General features: G+C 40.5%; 1 protein-coding gene across 1 annotated transcript; it reads right to left on the bottom strand.

Annotated features, from left to right (window-relative positions):
• Nucleotides 1–363: 363 nt before the first annotated feature.
• Nucleotides 364–6,160, bottom strand: LOC124238564 (cryptic protein-like). Its single transcript, XM_046659645.1, has 6 exons — nucleotides 5,935–6,160; nucleotides 5,576–5,625; nucleotides 5,311–5,484; nucleotides 4,461–4,575; nucleotides 4,022–4,131; nucleotides 364–589 (listed from the first exon to the last, which is right to left on the bottom strand). Exons 1-6 carry the CDS (start codon nucleotides 5,955–5,957, stop codon nucleotides 471–473), a joined length of 591 nt encoding a protein of 196 aa, XP_046515601.1. The 5' UTR covers nucleotides 5,958–6,160; the 3' UTR covers nucleotides 364–470.
• Between the last annotated feature and the right edge of the window lie 15,396 nt (nucleotides 6,161–21,556).

Here is a 21,556-nt window from a genome sequence, read left to right as displayed (position 1 = left end):
GCCTCCCAAGGCCTTAGAGGCCAGTGGGGGAGACTGACAGTGAACAAATGAATGACATCAAGTGTCCCCACATCTGTGGTGCATCTATGTGCTGGGGCCAAGGGGTACTCAAAGAGGAGTTGTTATCCAAGTAGGGACACGTTCTCAGTCTAGTCGGAAACCATCCCAGCTGACCTAGAGCTGAAGACGCCCCACCCTCCAGTGTTGATTCCTGCGTGTCTAAGTCTCATCCCTGGAAATAAGGCCCAGGGAAGCGAGGAAAGCTCTTTCATGAAAATCTTTATTAATAAAAATATTCATCTAATGCTTCAGATTACAGGAAAGGAAACAAATCTATGACTTACAACATAGAAAATCAAAGAGGATGCACAGTCCTGGCTTTCCCACGGAGTGTCACGCTCGCCCAGCTGCGCTGGGGATGCCTGGCTCTGCTGGCGTGGAACAGCGGTCCCCGCAGGCCCAGCTAGTGGTCAGTCTCCCCCCTCACTGAGCATGCGCAGCAGGAAGAAGCCGAGCAGGAGGATGAGAAGACTCAGCATGTGCTGCGCGCTGCATCCATTAGAGCGTGAGGCGAGAAAGTCTTTCAGGTCTGGAAAAAGAATCCCAAGAGTACATAAGGCACACTGTCGCCAGCCTGCTTTAAGAGCGTGAAACAGAGATATCTGCAATGGCTCCAATAAAGGCCCTTTTCTGCCTGGCCTCCTCACTCGACTTTGCCCGTGGGGCTCTGTGGCACCTGCAACAACCACCAGGAGGGGCTGCACAGAGCACAGAGCAAGCCCCACTGCGGGGCACTCAGCTCAAGGAAGAGGTGCTCTCCTTTAGCTTTTATATTCCTTTCGATGAGGCCAGAAGCAAGGGGATTTATCTGGAACTTGGAGAGATGTAGAACTGGTTTATTGTTTTTAAACCTAACAAAGAAACAGCCCATCAGCTTTCTCATTTAGCCCATGAGCTGACCAAGGTGATCTTTCTGAGAGTTCCATTCCAAGTCATTTAGCAATCAGGGGCAAAAAGATTTGACTTAAAATACAAAAGAACAAAACCGCTTGCATCTATCTTGCAAAGAAGGTCCACCTTTTCCCCAAAGCAGTCCTAATGATGCTGGCCCTGATATCAGTTCCCCTACATTAAACCCAGCATACATAGGGTTAAAATTAAGACACTCCTCCCCTTTCCCTGCTTACTCCTCCGCTTCCTGGCACCAGAATCCACCATCCACCACGGAGGCAGACAACCAAGTACAGCAACCTGCAAGGTCACAGACTCCTCCCTTTCCTGCAAGCAGCCACAGGCTAGTGGGAAAGCACGGACCAGCAAGGCGACAGGCTCCCCTCCTCCCTACAAATGGCTGCATTCCTTGCAACCTTTAAAACCCTACCTCCCATCTTTCGGGGAGATGAGATGAAACGAGACAAATTTGAGGGCTCACTCTCGTCTCCTGGCTGATATGATCTGAAATAAAAACCCGTTCCTTGCAATAAGCCTGGTGTTCCAGTTTTTATTTGACCCCTCTTGTGTGGCGGGTAAAGAACCTATGATGGTAGGCGGTAACATAGTTAATAGTACTGTATTGAATATTTGAAAGTTGCTAAGAGAGTAGATCTTAAAAGTTCTCATCTCAAGAAAAAAAATGTATAACTATGTGTGGTGGTGGATGTTAAGTACATTTATTGTGGTGATCATTTTGCAATGTATACATATATCAAATCATTATGTTGTACACTTCAAACGAATATGTTATATGTCAACTATATCTCAATTAAAAAAAGTGTTTGACACAGTTGAGAGATGTGCTTATGTACTCTGTAAATGGTAGTCACAGATTCATACTACTATATATTATCATTATATCAATGTTTACATCAATATGCTATAGCATATTAATTTGAAATATTTTTAAATATTAAATGTTATTATAAAATATCATCTTGTTTCTAAATTAGCAATTTAGATTATCTCTTAAGAAAAAAAGAATTGGACCTTGTTTACTAGCTGTAGTAGTGAACTACTCTATCTGTTTTCTCAGATCTCAAAGGTACAATAACACCTATTTCATAGGCTTGTTATCAGAATTGAATGGGATAAAGTGTATAAAGTGCCTGAAGTATACTAAGAGCTAACGAAGACAGTTATCATCATAACCATCGTCATCCTCACATCATCATACACCTGCATCAGCACAGCTGCCACTACCATCATCATCATCATCACCACCCTTACATCATCATAACCACGTCAGCACAGCCACTACTGTCGTCATGTGCCCTGAAGCAGGATCAACGGGTCAAAGAGCACAAAGATGTTATTGCCCTTTCTGCACCTGACAGATTACTCTGGAAGATGACTGCACTGTTTTGGTCAACTTTGATGAGCAGAAGCCACATTTTCCAGCCACTGTCACTGTCTTTGGCAGACAACAGTCCCAGCCTTTGATGTTTCCAAGGATGTAAAATAACGAGCAGACATCCTGGAACCCAGTTCCTGACCTGCTACTTCGGAGTCCAAGCTGGCCTTGCACAAGAGACTGTAAAGGATCACAGCTGGCCCCTTCCCCACACAGCCACTGGCAGATACAATGGCAGATGGGAAATGCGCTCCACGGTAGGACTACACAGGGACCACCTGCAGTTCTCATGCCTGTTCCCTAATTTTGTCCTCTTCTCTGAGGCATAGGAGGAGCAGCTAGTGAATCAGGGGCCTAGGCCCAGCAAACGCACAGCCCAGCAGAAGAGGGCGGGCTTTGGGAAATGTGGTCCACATGAGGGAGCACCGGAAAGGTGACACACATTATACTATAGTCATACTTCCCCCTACTGGCACTGCTGGCACCCCGCAGAGCTGGCTGAGCAGAAGGGCGGGGCAGGAAGTGGGCTGAAGGGCTGCACCTTCATTAAGAATGCCCCTTGACTGCTCATCCTACCCAAGAGTGCAGAGGAGGGAGGCAGGTGCAGGAAGGCGAGTTTAAAGCTGAGCATTCACAGTATCCTCTTCCACTACCCTCCCCACCAGCAGGAAGTGGGCTTGAAGGGCTGCACCCCACTGGTGCTGCCCCACCACTGCAGTCCTGAGAGCCGACAGGAGGGTGGCAAGCGGGGTTTCAGGGCTGTGCTACCATTAAGTGTGCTCATTGACTGTGAGTTTTGCCCACAGTTGACTGAGGTGGAGAGAGGGACAGGAAAGTGGACTTAGGGGCTTTGACTTCACATTGCACAGCAACCCCACCCAGGGCTGTGGCTTCATTAACTGCCCCTCGCTGGAGTCCCAGCCAGGACGTGCTCAAGAGGGGAGAAGGTGCAGGCCGTGGGATTGAAATGCTGTGCCTTCTCTGCGTGTGCCTCTGGACCCTGCCCAAGGTGATGATCCAGCAGCAGAGCAGAACATGTTTTCCGACCCAGGAAATTCCTGTTCCTCACTGAGTTTTACAAGTGAAACAGTAGCCTTGAGTGGGTGACTGCTCAGAAGTTTCACAAATGAGTGTTCACTCCTGTGTGCTCTCTACACCCAGCTGGCCCTTAATATGTGTGGCAGGCCTGAGCTGTGGTTACAAGGCACCTTTCTTCCCTGGGAACGTTGACCGTTGGCCCTGGAAGGCAGTGCCTGGCCGAGCACGCCTGTGCCTGTCCTGCTCCAGTTCCTCCTCACTTCACAGCTGAGAGGGTGGGGGCGCCGTGCAGGGAAATGACTGGAGACTTCGTCAGGTAACCTGTCTGCCAGGCTTGCTTCTATTTAACAGCTTGTGTGCTCCCCAAATTCTGCTCATTGTCAAGGACACTTAAGGACGCTGGAAATCACCTTAAAACCCTGCAATTGGGATATGGGAAACTTAGGAATAAAATTTAAAATGATGATAATAATGATAATACACTATGTGATTTACAAGGAATGTGACTTTCTTGGGTGATGGATCGACCCAGTTTGCTCATTTCGGTGTCACAGAGATTCCGTAGATCTCCACGGATCGGTCTGTATAAAGCAGCAACCGCCTGCCTCGGTGGATTGCGATCACAGGTCCTCTTACCACAGCGGCCGGGTGTCTGGCTGGGGAGGCAGTGCAGGGCCACGAAGACGCACCTGCAGAGGCGGCAGCCGCGGAAGGTCCAGGCTCCGTGCACTAGGGCGCCGCATTCGCTGAAGACACCAACACCCTGCCTTACGATACTGCGGCCGCCCCACGCCCCGCCCCACGCCCCGCCCCACGCCCCGCCCCACGCCCCATGCCCCGCCCCGCAGCCTCCTGCCGCGCCCCGCAATCTCCCGCCCCACCCGGCGCCCCGCCCCGCCCCCCGCCCCCCCCCCCCCCGCGCCCCCCCACCCAGCGTCCCCGGGCCCCGCCTTGCCTCGCAACCCCCAGCCCCGCGCTCTGAGCCCCGAGCCGACCCGCCGCGCCCAGCTCTCACTCCCGCCCGCCTGCGCCCCTCTCCGTGCCCCCGGTCCCAGCCGGCTCACCCCCAGCCCACCTGTGCCTCTGGTCGTGCTCGCAGTAGCGGCCGGTGAAGTGGGCGGGGCACACGCAGAAGCTGCCCAGCACGCAGGTGCCACCGTTCCTGCAGCAGCGTGGCCGCGGGGGCGCCCCTGCAAGGTCGCCTGGGCGTCAGCTCCGCGACCCGGGCGCAGCCGTCTGCGTTACACCCGCCCAAAGAAGGCCGAACGAAATTTCCCCGAGGAGGCAATAAAATTAGCTCCCTGCTAAGTGTGTTTGTTCGGGAAAACCCTGCTTGTTAATTTAAGAATTAAAACCAAACTACAAGGGATGCGGGCGGGTCAGGAACAAGCCCGAAAACGCGACGGGAAACCCTGCCTCCTGTGAGTAGGGTTTTCTTTTTTCCTTCTTTTCACATGTTAAAGTCAGGCTGTGATTTCCCGTGACAGTGATTAAAGACAGGCCTCCCGGCCGGGGACCACCCATGGCTGCCATGACGCCGCCCACCCTCCCTTCTACCCCGCGGGAGGACGTGGAGTCTGGAGCCTGAGAGTCTGAAATAAGCCCAGCAAGGGTCTTCTATTATCTTGGGTTGGGATATTTGTTTTAAATACCTTTAAATCACAGTTCTCTGGCCCTGCAGAAAAATACCCATTTAAGAGCAAATGCAACGTTTTACCAATGAAATAGTAAAATGTTTTTCGGAGTAAAAGAACGTCTCACTAGGAAATATTTTTTATTTTATAGTGTATCATCATTTGAAGATGATAAAATATTGTCTTGTTGGGTTTCTCGTTACTTATCATAGGTTTTTTTTTCAGATCCAGAACTCGGAGTCCACTGACTGAGACGACTGCAAAGGCGTTGTGGGCGGCAGGGTGACTTACGCTCTTGGACAGCTGGGGAGGAGGGAAGTGAATCCTGCGGCCCCCAGCCCTCTGCGCTCCCGGTCACCTTCCTAAAGTTGTTCGAGGTCGAATTGAGTGTTTTCTCCTGGAGCTTCTGAGCTGTAGCGTTGTTGATTTCTTCTCTACTGCCTTTATGTTTCTCTCTTTGATAGCCTTTTAAAAACATTGAAAATATGAGACTGATAATGATTGAGAAACAAATGTACAATAAAAACTAAGAGACTATAAATAAAATGCTTCTTACTGTTTCCCAATTGGATGACCTGTAATGCCAAAGTGATCATAAACAGGAGCCTAGAATATTTAAAGAAAATTATTGAAGTTTGAGATATAAAAAAGTATAAGCAGAAATTTACATATGTATAAAATGTGTATGCAATCACATATAAATATATAAGTATATACACTCTTGTATAATAAATATTATGCAATCAGTTTGTAACTTGTACATTTTGATTCATGTCATTGATTAGAAAGATTTTGCAACCAAGAAAGTGTACACATCCGTTACTGAGAAGGAACAAGCATGCAGGCATCGCAGTTTATTCTGGAGGCTGTTAAACACCCTCTTGGTTCTAAGATCTGGATGGTCTCTGTCCTTACCTAACAGGGCGGCTCCAGGGCATTTTCCCACAGGTGTGAGAGTCTCCTTCTCTCGTCAGTACAATGAAGATCAATTTCCAAGGAAGTTGTCTCACCAGTTTCTGAATTTTCGGGTATCTTTACTCCAGGTCCTGGAATAACTGTGTCAGGACACAAGACGGATGACAGAGGCCGCAGGTATTTCCTACCCTCTGCCTCAGCCACAAGAAACAACAATGAGAGCTCCAAGTTCTGCTGTGGAAGCCCATTAGGCGGTGGCCTGCTGTGACGGGCAGGGCCGGTGCAGAGCCTCAAGCGCTGTCCCCTCAGTGAGACCTGGCTGGGGGCGGAGCCCTGGGCTGATTCTCTCCCAACGGTGTTTACAGTGGTGACTGCAGCAGGAGTGGTCAACCCCTGATGTAAAACACTGGTGGCCGAAGTGACAGGCCTTTCCCTCGCTGAAAACAAACAGACTAACAAAAGAATGAAAACCCCAACATGAACAAAAAGTTTTTGAGGAAAATGGAGATTTTATATTGTGTCCTCCTTGTCCTGAGAGATGGTGACGGGGACCAGCTGAAGAAGGGAGCTGCTGTGTGTGACATAAGCAGCAGGCTTGGGTCCCAAAAGTCTTGAGTGGGGAGCATGGATATGAAGTGAGACATTTCAACACCTGCTTTCTGAGGATGTATCAATATTCCCACAAACTAAGGCTCCTCTCTCTGCCCAGCATGTTGGTGCATGTGTCACAGATATGACCCACTGAGTACAGCACTGCTTTTGGGAGGCACTGTTATTTATTCCCCATGGAAAAAGTGAGGGAACCGAGGTTTAGAGTTCAAGTCCCTTGTGGCAGTTAGATCTTTGGACAACATGAAATGCACAGATATGATGAGAAGCAGCCTGCAGTGTGCGCGCACAGCATCTGAGAATCACTGAGCACAGGGTGACTGCCCCTCACCATTGTCTGATGACAATGTGTCGGGGCTGGCCCTAAATTTTTAAACCTTTAAATGTGAGATTAGTTAGAGAGGCTGTTAAATAAGCCCATAGGGAATTGGTGAGCTTGGTGGTCTTGTGGCCTCCCAAGGACTAGTTCTGTGAGCTGCCAGGGCCAGGTTGGGACCAAGTGGGCAGAACTGCGGAGGGGCCCACCTCATGTCTCCAGGGAGTGTCTGTGACTGTGACAGCTACACTTTTAAACCTGAAAGTGTTTGGTTATTGTTAGTTTCATAATTTAGTTATATATAAGAGTAAGTATATTTTATGACTTTCAATCAACAGAAACTTCTATATGAGCAAAGTGGTGTGTACACTAAAATAAAACCATGTATAAGCTAAAGGATTAGATTTCTTTGAATAAGAAGTTTTAGCAGTATTCAGTTCAGAGGATGATGTTGAATCTAAACCTTTCTGATAATATTAAAGTTTTAAAAGTAACATCTAAAATCTAACTTTTCTCCACAGTTTCTTTTGTTAAATTTTGTATTGTGGACATTTTCAAACATACGTGAAAGCTAGGACAATGGACTCATAAACTCATAAACTCAGGTTCAGCAATTCAGTATCAACCTTTGCCAATCTCATCGCATTTATTTTCCCCCACTCTTTTTTTCTGGGAGTATTTTAGAACAAATCTCAGACATCATGATATGTCCTATGTCAAATAAGGTTTTGAAAATATGCACTTTATAAATGGAAACTGTAGAAAAGGAAATGTCTTGCCAGCAAGACAGGATTGAGAGGCTAGAAATAGGGATGGCATGTCCCATCTCCGGCTGTTTGCTTAGGATCTAAGTCAGCTCTGAGGCGGGAAGGGGCTAATGGCCTGGGGTGATAAAGCTGCTCTGACCTATTTTTCAGCATCCTGTCACTTGCTTTCATTTACTTAAAGGTCTTATAAAAAGAGTTTTGCATTTCCCTGCAGAGGAGCCCAGGTTTGCTTGGTTAACAAGGCCCAGCTGGAAGGGGTTGCTGGAGGCAGACCCCCTGCTCTGGGGAAGGTCCTCTTTCTTGTTATCACTTGTAAACAGATAAGACTGGAGCCAACCCCTCATCAGACCTCTAGTGAAACTTCTGGCTCATTTTGAGCTGACATAAAGTGGGTGAGAATTGGGACACCCTGCCTCAAGATTGGAGACTGTCCCACCTCTGTGTTCTCAGTGCATCAGATAACCACTGAGGAAAATGTTCTGCAACAAGTTAGGTGTGAAGGAATTCTCTGAGTGACTTTACAGCAGTGGTTGTCAATGTGTGCTGCTCACTGGGGTCTCTGGGGAGCTCTTAAAGTGCACTTCAGCCACACTCAGCCACTCTGCTCAGAGCCCCTGGGCAGGGAGGAGCCAGGATCAGGGTTTTTCACCAGCCCAGGTGATTCCAGTGTGCATGCAGCTGAGACTGTCTCTGGGTCCATGTCCTACTTGGCTGTGCGCTCCTGAGGGTGGAAATGCTTCCTTCACGTCTGTGCATCCCTTTCAGTACAGTGCCGAGGCATGGTAGTCCACAAGAAAGGTTGTTTGTATGAACAAAGGAATAAACGGATTATCATGCTTTTACCCACTTTTCAGTGAGGAAATTGAGGGCTAAGAAGGTGAGAAATCGGCGTGGGGATATAGGACTCAAAACATCTGTGTGGAGACCCGAACCCAGGTTCATCTAATCTAAAATTTGTGTTTGATTCAAGTCGCTTTAAAATTATTGAGTATTTACTACCGTATCACTGAGTTACACAGATTGTTTTATCATCACATCCTTATGACATAGATACTCATTTCTCCATTTTACCGATGAGAAAAGTGAGGTTTCAAGAGTTGAGGACTTGCAGGGCCTTCACAGAGTGACCCCGGCAGCTGGAAGCTGACCGAACCGTGACCGTGCGTTGCCGCCGCCGGAGGCAGCCGAGGGCTTCCGCGGGGCGCGGTGGAGAGGACGCAGCGGAGGGCGCTGCCCAGCCCTGCGATACGGGAGAGATTCGGAGAGCAGAAGGCATCTGGCATCTCCGGAGACGGGACAGCGACAGGGCAGTTCCAGAAGGTGGGCCCCAAGGGCGGTCTTGAGAGCGCCGACTGGTGGAGGGAGGGGGCCGGCGGGAATGGTTCAAAGGAGGGTGGGAAGGCAAGGAGGTGTGGGTGGAGAGACGGGTGATGCAGGAGGAACTGTAGCATAGAAGGGCCGGAGGATGGGGACCCCCTGGCTGCTCGTGCAGGAAGTCATGCAGACTCGAATAGGGTTCAGAGAAAATTCTAAACATATATTTAACAACTAATGTCATTTTTCTCAAATTATGAAAAATATAATACATTCTGATGTTAGTCAATTTGGGGAGAACAGAAAAACATGAAAGAGAAGATAAACATCATTCCTGCTGTCATTGCTCAGAAATAATGACTACTGGCTTTTTCATCCAAGTCTGTTATTAGCCCTAGGTAAAAAGTGAGGGAACCGAGGCTTAGCGTTCGTGGCGGTTAGATCTTTGGACAACATGAAATGCACGGGTATGATGAGAAGAAGCCTGCAGGGTGTCTGCACAGTATCTGAGGACCACTGAGCACAGGAGTAATTGCCACCTGCCATTGTGTCTTTTCTATAGATTAATCCTCGGCGATTTATATATTTTTATTTCATTGTAACTGCTATTATTTTATTTAGTTTTTCTCTTTGCTACTTGTATTTAGGAATACAATTGTTTTTTTCTTATTGTGCTAAAATGTATATAACACAAATGCTTTAGTCAGCTCAGGCTGCTGTAACAAAAGACCTCAGACTGGCTGGATTAAACAACAGACATTTATTTCTCACAGTTCTGGAGGCTGGAAGTCCAAGGTCAGGGTGCTGGCAGAATCAGTTCCTGGTGATGTCTCTCTTCCTGGTTTGCAGTCAGCCGCCTTCTCACTGTGTCCTCACCTGGCGGAAAAGGGGAGCAGAAAGCAAGCTCTCTGGTCTCCTCTTATAAGGGCACTAATCCTGCCTTGAGGGCACCACCCTTGGGACCTGATCTAACCCTCCCAAAGGCCCACCTCCAAAACACCATCACACTGGGGGGTTATGGCTTCAACATGTGAATTTTGAGGGACACAATTCAATCCATAGCAATATTTGCCATTTTACCATATTTAAGTGTACAATTCAGTGGTATTAGTTACTTTCACAGTGTTGTGGGGCCATCACCACTAATTCAAAACATCTTCATTACCCCAAAAGAAACTCTGTGCCCATTAAGCAAGAACTCCCCATTTCTTGCCTACCCAGCCCCAGGTAACCTCTAATGTACTTTCTGTCACTATGAATTTGTCAATTCTAGATATTTCATGTGAATGGAATCATACAATATTTGTACTTTTGCTTCTATCTCATTTCACTTAGCATAATATATTCAGATTCATCCATGTCACAGCGTGTATCAGAACTTCATTCCTTTTTATGGCTGAATAATATTCCGTTGTATGTATATTTACCACAATTTTTTTTCCATTCTTCTTTTGATGGACACTTGGATTGGTTCCACCTTTTGACTACTGTGAATAATGCTGCAATAAACATTGGTGTATAAATATCTGAGTCCTTGTTTTTAATTATTTTCAATATATACCTAGGAGTGAAATTGTTGGCTCATATGGTAATTCTGTGTTTCAGTTTTGAGGAACTGCCTATGTTTCACAGCAGCTGCACAATTTTACATTCCCACCAGCAGCGTTCCAATTTCTCAACATCTTCACCAACATTTATTTTCTGTTTTTTCAATAATAGCCATCCTAATGGATGTGAACTGATTACTTATTATGGCTTTGATTTGCATTTCCCTAATAGCTTATGATGTGGAGCATCATTTCATGTGCTTATTTGCATTTGTATATATTTTTCCGGGGAATGTCTATTCAAGTCTTTTTCTATTTTTGAGTTGGATTGTTTTTGTTTAGTTGTTGAATTGTAGTTCTTTCTGTGTTCTGGATATGAACCCCTTATAAGATATATGATTTGCAGATATTTTCTCCCATCCTGTAGAATATCTTTTCACTTTCTTGTTGATGTCCTTTCATTTTGATGACGTCCAGTTTATCTATTTTTTTTTCTTTGGTTGCCTGTGCTTTTGGTGTCATGCTTAAGAAACTATTACCCAATCCAAGGCTATGAAGAGTTTCCCCTGTGTTTTTTTGTGAGTTTTATGGTTTGGGCTCTTAAATTTATGTCTTTGATCCACTTAATTAAGGGCCCAACTTCATTGTTTTACGTGTGGTTGTGTAGTTTTCCTGGCATTATTTGTTGAAGAGACTGTTTTTCTTCATCAAATGGTTTTGGCACCCTTGTGACAAATCAATTGCCCATAGGTTAAAGGGTTTATTTCTGGACTTTCAATCTTATTCCATCAGTCTGTCTGTCCTTATGCCAGTACCGCATGTTTTGATTACTCTAGCTTAGTGTTAAGAGTTGAAATTGGAAAGTGTACGTCCTCCAACTTTGTTCTTTTTTAAGGTTGTTTTGGCTATTCAAGTCCTTTGAATTTTAGGATGGGTTTTACCATTTCTGCAAGAAACTCTGTTAGGATTTTGATATGGATTGCACTGAGCATCAGTTTGAGTAGTATTGTCATCTTAACAATATTAAGTCTTTCAATCCATAAACATGGAATATCTTCCCATTTATTTAGGTCTTGTAAAGTCTCTTTCAGCAGTGTTTTATAGTTTTCAGTGTACAAGTCCTATTTGTTGTTAGCATCTGTTGAGTCCATTCCAACTCCTAACAACTCTGTGTACAGCAGAACACAACCCTGCATGGTCTTTTTGTGTCATCTTCTCACCTTCTGGCACTATATCAGACAGTGCTTCACTGCCATTAATAGGGTTTTCATGGACAATTTTTTTCAGAAGTGGGTGGCCAAATCTTTCTTCCTAGTCTATCTTGATCTGGAAGCTCTGCTTGAAATTTGTCCATCATAAGTGGGCCTGCTGGTATTTGAAATACTGGTGGCATAGCTTTCAACATCACTGCAACACACAGCCACCGTAGTATGACAACTGTCAGACAGGTGGTGTAGTTCCCTGACCGGGAAATGAACCCAGGCCGTGGTGGTGAGAGTGCCGAATCTTAGCAAGTCTTATTCCTCCTTGGATAAATTTACCTCTAAGTATTTTATTCTTTTTGATGCTATTGTAAATGAAATAGCTTTCTTAATTTCCTTTTTGAATTGTTCATTGCTACTGTATAGAAATAAACTTATTTTTGTGTGTTGATTTTGTATCCTGCAACTTTGTTGAATTCATTTATTAGCTATAAAAGGTTTTTGTAGAATCTTTAGGGTTTTCTACATATAAGATCATGCTGTCTGCAAATAAAAATAGTTTTCCTTTCCTGTTCTGTTTGGATGCCTTTCTCTTTTTCTTTTTTTTCTTGCTAAATTGCTCTGGCTGGAATTTCCAGTACTATATAGAATAGAAGTGGTGAAAGTGGGCATCCTTGTCTTGTTCCTGATCTTAGAAGAATAGCTTCTGTTCTTTCATCATTGAGTGTGATGGTAGTTCTGGGTTTTGCATGTAAGGCTTTTATTGTGTTGAGGTAGTTTCTTTCCACTCCTAGTTTAGTGAGTTTTTTTTTTTTTTTATCATGAAAGGGTGTTGAATTTTGTGAAACGCTTTTTCTGCCTTGATTGAGATGATCGTACGATTTTTTTCCTTCATTCTGTTAATGTGGTATATTACATTAATTGATTTTTGTACATTGAAAAGTCCTTTCATTCCAGGAATAAGTTCTATTTGGGCATGGTGTTTAATTCTTTTATTATATTAAATAGCATATTAGGTATTGAGTTTGGTTTGCTAGTACTTTGTTGACGGTTTTTGCATTTTCATAAGGGACAATTTTCTGTAGTTTCCTCTTCTAGTGTCTTCATCTGGCTTTGGTATCAGGGTAACAGTTGCTTCACAGAATGAGTTAAGACATGTTCCTACTTCTTCAATCTTTTGGAAGAGTTTGAGGATTGGTATTTTTCTTCTTTGTAATGTGAGCATTCACACGTGAATTTTCCTCTTAGAACTGCTTTTGATGCATCCCATGTGTTTTGGTATGTTGTGTTTCCATTTTCATTTGTATCAGGTATTTTCAAAGTTCCCTGGGATTTCTTCTTTGATCCATCAGTTAAGAGTGTTTTGTTAATTGCCACATATTTGTGAGTTTTCCTTCTATTAGTGATTTCTAGTTTCATTCCACTGTGGTCATAAAGATAATTTGTATAATTTCAATCTTTAAAATGTATTTAAATGTATTAAGACTTTTTTGTGGGCTAATGTATGGTCTATCCTGGAGAATGGGCCGTCTGTACTCGAGAAGAATCACACATCCTGCTGTTGTTGAGTAGAGTGCTCTGTGCATGTCTTTTAGGTCTAATAGTTTATAGTTGTTCAAGTGCTCTATTTCCTTATTGATCATCTGCCTGGTTGTTCTATCCATTATTGAAAATAGGATATTGCATTCTTCAACTATTATTGTAGAACCATCTATTTCTCCCTTTGATTCTGACAAATTTCACTTTGTAGAACTCTGTTGTTAGGTGTATTTACGTTTATAAATTGCCATATCTTGTTCCCAGACTGGAACTTTTATTAATATATAATATCCTTCTTTGATTCTTATAAACTTTTTTGACTTAAAATCTACTTTGTGTGATAATGATATAGCCACCCCAGCTCTTTTTGGTTACTATTTGAATAAAATATCTTTTTCCATCCTTTAAATTTTAACTTTTGTTGTCTTTGTATCTAAAGTCAGTTTCTTGTAGGGGGATCATGTTGTTTTTTTTTAAATTTTAATTCATTCTGCCAATATCTGCCTTTTAATTGGAGAGTTTAAAATAATATTTTTAATGGCTACAAAGTACTTTTTCTATAAATCTACCCACATTTTAAAAAATATCACAAACTAGACATTTTGATTATTTCTGGGTTTTTTTTTTCTCTTTTGAACATAATATACTGAACATTCTTATATATAAATTTCTGTGGACATAAATTATTTAGGATGATTTTCTAGAAATAAAATTATTGGTTCAGGCTCCAAATAGCCAAAGCAATCGTGAGAAAAAAGAGCAAAGCTGGAGGTATTATGTTTCCTGATTTCAAACAATTTTTTTATGGAGATATAATTGACATATAAAGTTATATTACTTTCAGGTATACAATATAATGATTCAATATATGTATATACTGCAAAGTGATCACTACAATAAGTCTGGTAAACAGCTATCACCACACATAGTTACAATTTTTTTTTCTTTTTTCTTGTGTTGAGAACCTTTAAGATGTTCTATCTTAGCAACTTTCAAATATACAATACAGTATTATTAACTATAGTCACCATGCTATACATTACATCTCCATGACTTATTTATTTTATAACTGGAAGTTTATACCTTTTGACCATCTTCACCCATTTCACCTGCCTCCCACCTCCCCACCCCTGGTAACCATCAGTCTGTTCTCTGTATCTATGAGTTTGGGGTTTATTTTCAGATTCCACATAGAAGTGAGATCATACAGTGTTTGTCTTTGTCTGACTAATTTTGCTTAGCATAATGCACTCAAGGTCTATCCATTTTGTCACAAATGGCAGAATTTCCTTCCTTTTCATAGCTATAATATTCCACATATATATATCTGTGTGTGTGCATATACACACTCATATGTATAATAACATTTTCTTTCCCTTTTCATCCATCAATGGAAATTTATGTTCTTTCCAAGTCTTGGCTGTTATAAATAATGCTGCAATGAACATGGCGGTACATATATCTTTTCAGAGACTTGAGATGCTTTTGCATTGGGGAATGCTTGCTACTCTTGTGAAATTAGCATACATCTTTTCAAATTACTGTTTTTGTGTTCTTTGGATAAATACCCAACAGTAGAATAGGTAGATCATATGATAATTCTATTCTTAATTTTTTGAGGAATCTCCATACTGTTTTCCACTATGGCTGCAGCAATTTACATTTTTACTAGCAGTGTACGAGTGTTCCCTTTTTGCCACATCCTCTCCAATACTTGCTATTACTTGTCTTTTTAATAATAGCCATTCTGACAGGTGTAAGGTGATAATCTCATTGTAGTTTTGATTTGCATCTCCCTAATAATTAGTGATGTTGAACATCTTTTCATGTGCTTGTTGGCCATGTGTATATCTTCTTTGACAAAATGTCTATTTAGATCCTTTGTTCATCTTTTGATCAGGTTGTTTTGTTTTTTGTTGTTGAGTTGTATGTGTTCTTTATATATTTTGGATATTAACCCTTTATTGGATATATGATTTGCAAATATCTTCTTCTAATTGGTAGGTTGTCTTGTCATTTTGCTGATGGTTTCTTTTGCTAAGGAGAAGCTTTTTAGTTTGATGTAGGCCAATTTGTTCATTTTTTATTTGGTTTCCCTTGCCTGAGGACACATATTCAAAAAAGATACTGCTAAGATTGATGTCAAAGAATGTACTGCCTATGTTTTCTTCTAGGAGTTTAATGGTTTTAGGTCTTACGTTCAAGTCTTTAATCCATTTTGAGTTAACTTTTGTGCATGGTGTGAGACAATGGTCTACTTTCATTCTTTTGCATGTGGATGTCCAGTTTTCCTAGTACCATTTATTGAAAGACTTTCTTTTCTCCATTGTATGTTTTTGGCTCCTTCGTCATAAATTAGTTGTCCATGTGTGGGTTTATTTCTGGGCTCTCAATTCAGTTCTACTGATTTGTGTGTTTCTTTTTCTGCCAATATCATGCTGTTTTAATTACTATAGCTTTGAGGTGTATTTTGAAATCAGGGAGTATGTTGCCTACAGGTTTGTTCTTTTTCCTCAGGATTGCTTTGGCTATTTGTGGTCTTTTGTTGTTCTATATAAATTTTAGGATTCTTTGTTCTATTTTCATAAAAAATGTCATTGGGATTCTCATTGGGATGGTACTGAATCTGTAGATTGCTTTAGGTAATATGGACATTTTAACTATGTTAATCCTTCCAATCTATGAGCATGGAATATCTTTCCATTTCTTTATGTCTTCTTCAATTTTTTTCAACAATGTCTTAAAGTTTTCAGTGTACAGATCTTTCACCTTGATTAAATTTATTCCTTGGTATTTTATTCTTTCTATTGTGATTGTAAGTGGGATGGTATTCTTGATATCTCTTTCTGCTAGTTCATTTTTAGTGTATAGAAATGCAACTGATTTTTGTATGTTGATTTTGTGCCCTGCAACTTTACTGTATTTGTTAATTATTTCTACTAGTATTTGGGTGGATTCTGAAGGGTTTTCTATATATAGAATCATGTCATTCACAAATAGTGATAATTTTACTTTTTCTTTTACAATTTAATTTCTTTTTCTTGCCTAAGTTCTCTGGCTAAGACTTCTAATACTATATCGAATAAGAATGGTGAGAGTTGACATCCTTGTCTTCTTCCTGTTCTTAAAAGGATGAGTTTCAGTTTTTCACTGTTGAGAATGATGTTAGCAATGGGTCTTTCATATATGACCTTTATTATATTGAGGTTCTTTCCTTCTATAACCATTTTATTAAGAGCTTTTTTTTAATCACAAATGGATGCTGAACCTTGTCAAATGTTTTCTCTGTGTCTATTGAGATGATCATGTGGTTTTTATTCTTCATTTTGTTAATGTGGTATATCACATCGATTGATTTATGGATGTTGAACCCACCCTGTGTCCCTGGAATAAATCCCACTGAATTGTGGTATACAATCCTTTTTCTGTTTTGTCATATTCAATATGCTAATATTTTGTTGAGGAATTTTGCATCTATGTTCATCAGTGATATTGGCCTATAACTTTCCTTTTTGTGTTGTCCTTGTCTGGTTTTGGTATCAAGGTAAGGTTGGCCTTGTAAACTGAGTTAGGAAGTGTTCCTTCCTATTCAATTTTTGGAAGAGTTTGAGAAGGATAGGTATTAAATCTTCTTGAATGTTTGGTAGAATTCTCTGGGGAAGCCATCTGATTTGCGGTTTTTTGATTTTTGGAGGTTTTTGATTACTGTTTCAATCTCGTTACTAGTGATTAGTCTATTCAGATTCTCTATTCCTTCTTGATTCAGTTTGGGGAGGTTGTATGATTCTAAGAATTTATCCATTTCTTCTAGGTGATCCAATTTGTTGGCATATCTCTTTTCATAGTATGTTTTTATAATCTTGTATTTCGGTGCTATCTGTTGTTATTTCTCCTTTCATTTCTGATTTTATTTATTGAGACTTCTCTCTTTTTTCTTAGGGAGTCTAGCTAAAAGTTTGTCATTTTGTTTATCTTGTCAAAGAAGAAGCTTTCAGTTTCATTGATCTTTTCTATTTTTTTTTTTTTTTTTTAGTCTCTATTTCATGTATTTCTGCTCTGATTTTTATTATTTTCTTCCTGCTACTGACTTTGGGCTTAGTGTGTTCTTCATTTCCTTGTTCTTTTATGTGTAGTGTTAGATTGTTTATTTGATATTTTTTTGTTATTTGAGGTAGGGCTGTATCGTTATATACTTCCCTTTTAGTATTGCTTTTGCTGCATCTCATAGGTTTTGGTATACTCTGTTTTCATTTTCATTTGTCTCCAGGTATTTTTTGATTTCTCCTTTTATTTATCGATCCATTGAATTCAGTAGCATGTTGTTTAGTCTCCACATATTTGTGATGTCTCCAGCTTTCTTCTTGTAGTTAATGTCTAGTTTCATGCCATTGTAGTTACAAAGTAATGCTTGCTATTATTTCAATCTTCTTAAATTTGTTAAGACTTGTTTTGTTTCCCAACATGTGGTCTATCTTTGTGAATGTTCCATATGCACTTGAGAAGAATATGTATTCTGCTGCTTTTGGATAGATTGCTCTGTATATATACCTATTAAGTCCATCTGGTTTAGTATTTCATTTAAGGCTGATGTTTCTTGTTGATTTTCTGTCTAGATGATCTATCCATTGATGTAAGTGATAATTATTATTATTGTGTTGCTGTCAATTTCTCCCTTCAGATCTGTTAATAGTTGCTTTATGTACTTTGGTACTCTTGTGTTAGATGCATATATATTAGCAAGTATTATGTCTTCTTGGTGCATTGTTCCCTTTATCATTATATAATGTCCATATTTATCTCTTGTTATCTTTTTTGGTTTGAAGTCTATTTTGTCTGATACAAGTATAGCTATACCTGCTGTCTTTAGGTTACCATTTTCTTGGAGTATCATCTTCCATCCCTTCATTTTGAGCCTATGTTTGTCTTTAGAGCTGAGATGAGTCTCCTGGAGGCAGTGTATTGTTTTTAGGGTAATGTTTTTTAATTCTTCTAGCTGCTCTGTGTCTTTTGGTTGGTGAATTCAATCCATTTATATTTAGAGTGATTATTGGTATATGAGGAGTTAATACTGCCATTTTGTCTTTTGTCTTCTGGTTGTTCTATATTTCCATTGATTGTTTTTCCTTGCATTTCTGTCTGCCTTTTCAGTTTGGTGGTTTCCGGTGATGTGTTTCTCAGTTTCCTCTTTTTTTTATGTTTTGTGACTCTGCTCTGAGTTTTGTTTTGTGGCTACATGACGTTTGTATAAAAGATCTCATCGATGAGATAGTCATTTTTCTGCTGATAGCATCTTTTTTCCACTTGCCTATGCAGTTCTGTCCTTTTCCCTTTCCTTTACCACGTTTTTGTTTTCCATGTTGTGGATTCTAAATACACAGATTATTGTATTTTTCTTATAAAAATATCCGTGTACCTCACAATGCAGCTGGAGGAGAATAGTCAAAAGATGGAGCTGTGTCTTGCCTTTCCACAAAGTCTAGAACTGCTAACGCTGTTATGCATTTTTTCTTTTTTGGCTTATATTGCCTAGTCTTTGTTTATTTTATGTGGTTGGAGCATACACTTGTATCTAGATCCAACTTTATGTCTTTTTCTTTTAACAGTTTTCAGTCATATTGAAGTCCTAACTTTCTGGGTCTCTTTAAACTATTAAAATAAGCCAATTCTCAGTCCTCTTTCTTCTTGCCATCAAAGCAAAGGCCTTTTGCGTCAGAAAGATAATTGTGACTCATCCTGAGGCCACAATGTTTCCTGTCTGGCTACAGCAGGGCTCAATGTGGTTTCTGGCAGCATAGTTAGTGCTACGAAATTCCCATGAAGCTTGGAAAGATTTCTAATAAATCTACTCTTAAATCGTGCAATAACTCTAGGTAAACTAGCCTATTTTTCTTAAAAATTATATATTTTCCCTCTGTCCAGTGGATCAATTTTCAAAAAATAAAAGAAAAAATGCTGAGTGTAAATTTTATCTATGTCCTGAAATTGGCAGGAAGTCAGTGGGAACATGAACTTCAACCCCTACCTCACAGTAAACGGGTGGCACCACTGGAACGGTATCAGAGGAGGCCAGCTAAAACACAAGATGTAAATAAGATCCAGAGTCTCATAACATAATACCCACAATGTTCAGATTTCCACAAAAATCACTCTGTTGTTAGTGCCGTTGAGTCGATTCTGACTCTTAGCACCTTGTGTACAGCAGAGCTGAACCCTGCCTGATCTTGTCGCACCATCCTCTCACCTTCAAGTGCTATATCAGACAATGCTCTGCTGCTATTCATAGGATTCTCATGGACAATTTTTTGGAAGTGGGTGGCAAGGTCCTTCATCCTAGTCTATAAGCTCTCTGAAAGGTCCACCATGGGTGACCCTGTTGGTTTTTGAAATACTGGTGGCATAGCTTTAAGCAACACACAGACACTGCTGTATGACAACCGACAGATGAGTGGTATAGTTCCTTGACCAGGGAATGAACTTGGGCTGTGGCAGTGAGAGCACCAATTCTTAACCACTAGACCACCAGGGCTGGCTGAATCTCTAGTCATTCCAAAAGACAGGAAAATCTCAACCTGAATCAGGAAAGACAACAGCTACAAACACCAAGGCTACACAGACATTAGAATGATCTGACAAGGATTTTAAGGAACTCATCATAAAAATATTTCAAGAAGCAGTTATAAACATGATTGACATAAATGAAAAAACTGAAAATCTCAGCAAATAAATAAAGGTATAAAGAAGAACCAAATGAAAAATCTGGAACTGAAAAATACAATCAGCAAAAACAACAACAACAACAACAACAACAACAAAAAACCCTTAACAGATGGGCTTAATAACAGATTAGAGATGACAAAGAAAAGAATCAGAGAACTTGAAGGCAGGACAATAAAAATTCCTCAACCTGAACAACAGAGAGAAAATAAAGTGAAAAGAATGAGCATAGCCTCGGCAACCTGTGGGACTATAACCAAAGATGTAAAACTTGTGTTATCAGACTTTTAGAGAGAGAGGACAAAGGGTGAGGCTGAAAAAATACTCCAAGAAACAATGGCTGAAAATTCCCCCAAATTGGCAAAAAACATAAATCTAGAGATTCAAGAAGCTGAGTGAACCCCAAACAAGATAAATGCAAGACAATTTATGCCAAGACACGTCAATGACATTTCTGAAATGTAAAGGCAAAAAAAATCTTGAAAGCAGTGAGAGAAAAATGACATGTATGAGAATAAAACAATTCAAATGACAGTGAATTTCTCATCAGAAATGATGGGGGCCAAAAGGAAGGGGCACAACAATTTTCAAGCTCTGAAAGTAAAGAACAGTGAACCTAGAATTCTACATAGTGAAAATATCCTTCAGAAATGAAGGGGAAATAAAAACTTACTCAAATGAAGGAAAACTAAGAGAATCTGTTTCCAGCAAACCGACCCTAAAAGAATGGCCAACAGAAGTTTGCTAAACAGAAAGTAAATAATAATAGAAGGAATATTGAAACATCAGGAAGGAAGAAAGAGTAACTCAAAGAGTAAAAATATAGGTAAATGCAAGAGACTTTCCTTGTCTTATTGAGGGTTCTAAATTATGTTTGTTAGCTGAGGAAAATTTGAACCTTGTCTGATGTAGTTCTTAATAAATGTAGAGGAAATATTTAAGAAAATTATAGTGTAAATAAGGAATGGTGAAAGGAAGTAAGGATTCTATACTACACTAGAACTGGTAAAGTGAAAACACCAACAGACTATGATAAGTTATGTTTTCATAACACAACATCTACAGCAACCATTAAAAAAGCTATACAAAACAATATACTCAATACCACTATAGACAAATCAAAATGGAATGCTAAAAAAGTTCAAGCAACTTACACGGGGTCAGGAAAAAGAAAACAGAGAAACAAACAACAAAAAGAACAAACATAAAATAAATAATAATATGGAAGACAGGCCCTAACATATCAATAATTACACTAAATGTAAATGATCTAAATCAATAATGTAAAAAAATATATTAATTGCTGAAAAAATCAGTTATTATCTTAATGGAAGCAAGCAATTTTCCAACGCACAATTATTTGCTATGATTGTCATTTTTAGATAGTTATTATTGTATCCAAAAATATGTAAAAGCCTGTATACATAAAAACAAACCAATAAAAAATTAGTGGCTATGTGATATAAATAGGTCGCATATAAAATCAAATTTAGAAGACCTGGGTTTCAAGGTTTTGTTCTTTCCAAGTCTAAAATTCTATGATTTTAGATGACACGAAGGTAGACAAATACTGCTGTAAACAAAAATACATACAATTCCAAAGGTTCACATTGA

Source organism: Equus quagga, chromosome 4 (genome assembly GCF_021613505.1).
Source record: "Equus quagga isolate Etosha38 chromosome 4, UCLA_HA_Equagga_1.0, whole genome shotgun sequence".
NCBI lineage: Eukaryota > Metazoa > Chordata > Mammalia > Perissodactyla > Equidae > Equus > Equus quagga.
This window is presented reverse-complemented; position numbering and strand designations above follow the sequence as displayed.